The 2,591-nt window shown below is 34.7% G+C and overlaps 1 protein-coding gene across 1 annotated transcript in view; it reads left to right on the top strand.

The window, feature by feature from the left end:
* The window catches only part of MTRR (5-methyltetrahydrofolate-homocysteine methyltransferase reductase), a 45,426-nt gene that overhangs the window by 34,947 nt on the left and 7,888 nt on the right, over positions 1 to 2,591 (top strand). The window contains exons 11-12 of the mRNA XM_012658014.1: positions 1,306 to 1,464; positions 2,488 to 2,580. Coding sequence (XP_012513468.1) covers positions 1,306 to 1,464; positions 2,488 to 2,580 — 252 coding nt within the window. The remainder of the gene's footprint in view (positions 1 to 1,305; positions 1,465 to 2,487; positions 2,581 to 2,591) is intronic.

The following is a 2,591-nucleotide window of genomic DNA, read 5'->3' as shown; positions in this document are numbered from 1 at the left end:
CTCCCAAGGTACTGAAGTAGCATGCAATTTCAGCATTGTTAAATTGCTCTCTTTGCTTGATTTGGAAGAACAGTGTAGTCTCCCCCACATTGTCCATTACTATCAAGTTATTCAAAAGAAAATTTATGCTATACTTGAATTTTAAAATCTCCATTGAAAGGGCAAAAAACTGTATTTACTTTCACTTACTCTTAACTAATCCATATATTTTCTGAATGTGCAAAACACGAATTTTGTACAATACAGTCTTTTCTCCTTGCTTGTTCTGTTCATAGAAGAGACCTTTACTGTTGGTGACTCTTGGTAGATTGGCCCAGGGAGAGGTGAAGAGTCCGGCAAGTATCGAAGGGTGGTGATGAGAAACAGCTTCGTTTTATGTTTAGACCGTATCCTGCATCCCAAGTAGGCAGTTTTACGTTGGCATTCTGATGACAACCAAAGATTAATGTTGTATTCTCCAATTTTGAGTAGTAGGATTCCTCCGTCCCCATTTCTCCCCTTTTGTCATGGCTGTGGTGCCTGGGATCTGAATTCATGCTGTTAGTGAGAAGAAATTATGGTGGGAAGTGAAGTAACTTTTAAAACACCTAGGAGTAAAAGGTTATGTGATTTTATTTTTTTGACAAATTATGGACACATTTACATGTAGACTTGGTGACATCCTTTATGTTTTGATACAGCACTCAACAAAATCTCATTCAAGAACACATGTGTAGGGAACAAGTTAAAGTTGTCCCTCTTTGCCTGTTAGATGCTTAAAATAAAGCAACAGCATTGCAGGCTTTATCATAAAGTCTCTGTCATCGTGGTAATGAAGAAATCAATGTGTCATTTGTAGCATTACCTTAGGACAAGTTTGCTTTCTTTAATATCTTTTTATGGTACCCAGTTTTCATTTAAAACTCTTCTCAACCCCATCTTGATATTAATCTTTATTGGCCCTTTATGTGCAAACATGAAGAATCATGTCTTCATTTTGGGGTATATTTCCCTATAATATATATTACTGGTTGCCTACTAGAAAGCAGATCTTATCCATGAGCCTAGAGAAATGATTTGATTATCATTTATTTGGTATTCTACCTCAAAAATATTAATACCATGCCTGTCATTTTAAAAACATTTTTGATTTGGGTAAAAAAGAAAAAAATTATAAGACAAACTTATTTCTCTGTAGTGACAAATGTATTCATGGCTTCAATAAGATTTAATGCTACTGTTCAATTTAATGATGCTTCTTTGATGGGAATTTGCACTTTCTGAATTCTTTAGCAAAGATCATCTTATTTATATGCTCTTGCCTAGGTTTTCTTTCATACTTACCACGATTGGTTTAACATTCCAGATATCCATCTCTCCTCGGACAACAAATTCCTTCCACTTACCAAATGACCCCTCAGCTCCCATCATCATGGTGGGTCCAGGAACTGGCATAGCACCCTTCATTGGTTTCCTACAGCATAGGTACGTGCTTTTTTTGGCTAATGGGAAAGTGCACCCCTTAATGTTAACCTTTTTGTTTATTCAGTAGTTTTTAGGATAATTGGACTTTGGTTGTACAATTCTTATTTTAAAAAATTATTATTAAATGTGTGATAGCATAACATAATTTGTCACCATAGGAAAAGTAAACAGTACGTTGTAGAGATTTTGCTTTGTGTTAGAACTTCCTTTTTTACTGTGGCACTTTAGTTTTCTTTTTTCTCTTTTCCCAGCTATGCTGTGGTTTAAAGTATATGTGGTTGGGGACAAATTTCAGGCACACTTTCATGCTATGATGATGTATAGCAGTTCCGTCTCTTCCATAATTGGATAAAATTGGTAGTAACAGAGATCTAATTATACCAAAAGTTTCAAAGTTAAACCCCAAACATTAGAAATTTTCAACAGAATGATATTAATAGGTATAACTTAGTGTCAGAACAGAACTATACTTCTCTCCATGTTTGTGACTTAGTGAACACGTCTTAGGTACTGTTCTCCAGTCACATCCTTTGGACAGTCATTTTGTTTTGTTTTGTTCTAGTTTTTTTATTAAGCAAAAGTGTAATGACATGCTCTGTGTCTCATTGGTGTGTTCATCATTTCATAAACCCTTCTTACACATTCTGCCTTTTATAGCCCTATACCACTTCTCCATTATAAAGAGTTGATTTATTCATAAAGTTGTTATTAATATTATTTTCATGTAGAAATTTGTCTAGGCTTCACAATATGATATTTTAAATCATTTTTGTTAAGTCTATGTCATATATAGCTCTGGATGGCTATAACTTCCAGACTTGTTTGCTTAGGTGGTGTCTGCCAGAGTGCCTATGACAGCCTGTGGATAATAAAATGTTAATTAAGTGAGTGACCTTTCAGTGCCTGCAAAGATGGATTTTACGAGCTTATCTGAGTTTGTTGGTGTTATTTTCTGGTGAAAGAGATTGGATTTACATATTCTTATTCTTTATGTCATACATCTAAACTTTCTTTTTCACTTAGAGAGAAACTCCAAGAACATCACCCAGATGGAAATTTTGGAGCAATGTGGTTGTTTTTTGGCTGCAGACATAAGGATAGAGATTATCTATTCAGGTACTATATAG

Source organism: Propithecus coquereli, unplaced genomic scaffold, assembly GCF_000956105.1.
Source record: "Propithecus coquereli isolate 6110/MARCELLA unplaced genomic scaffold, Pcoq_1.0 Scaffold569, whole genome shotgun sequence".
Classification (NCBI taxonomy): Eukaryota; Metazoa; Chordata; class Mammalia; order Primates; family Indriidae; genus Propithecus; species Propithecus coquereli.
This window is presented reverse-complemented; position numbering and strand designations above follow the sequence as displayed.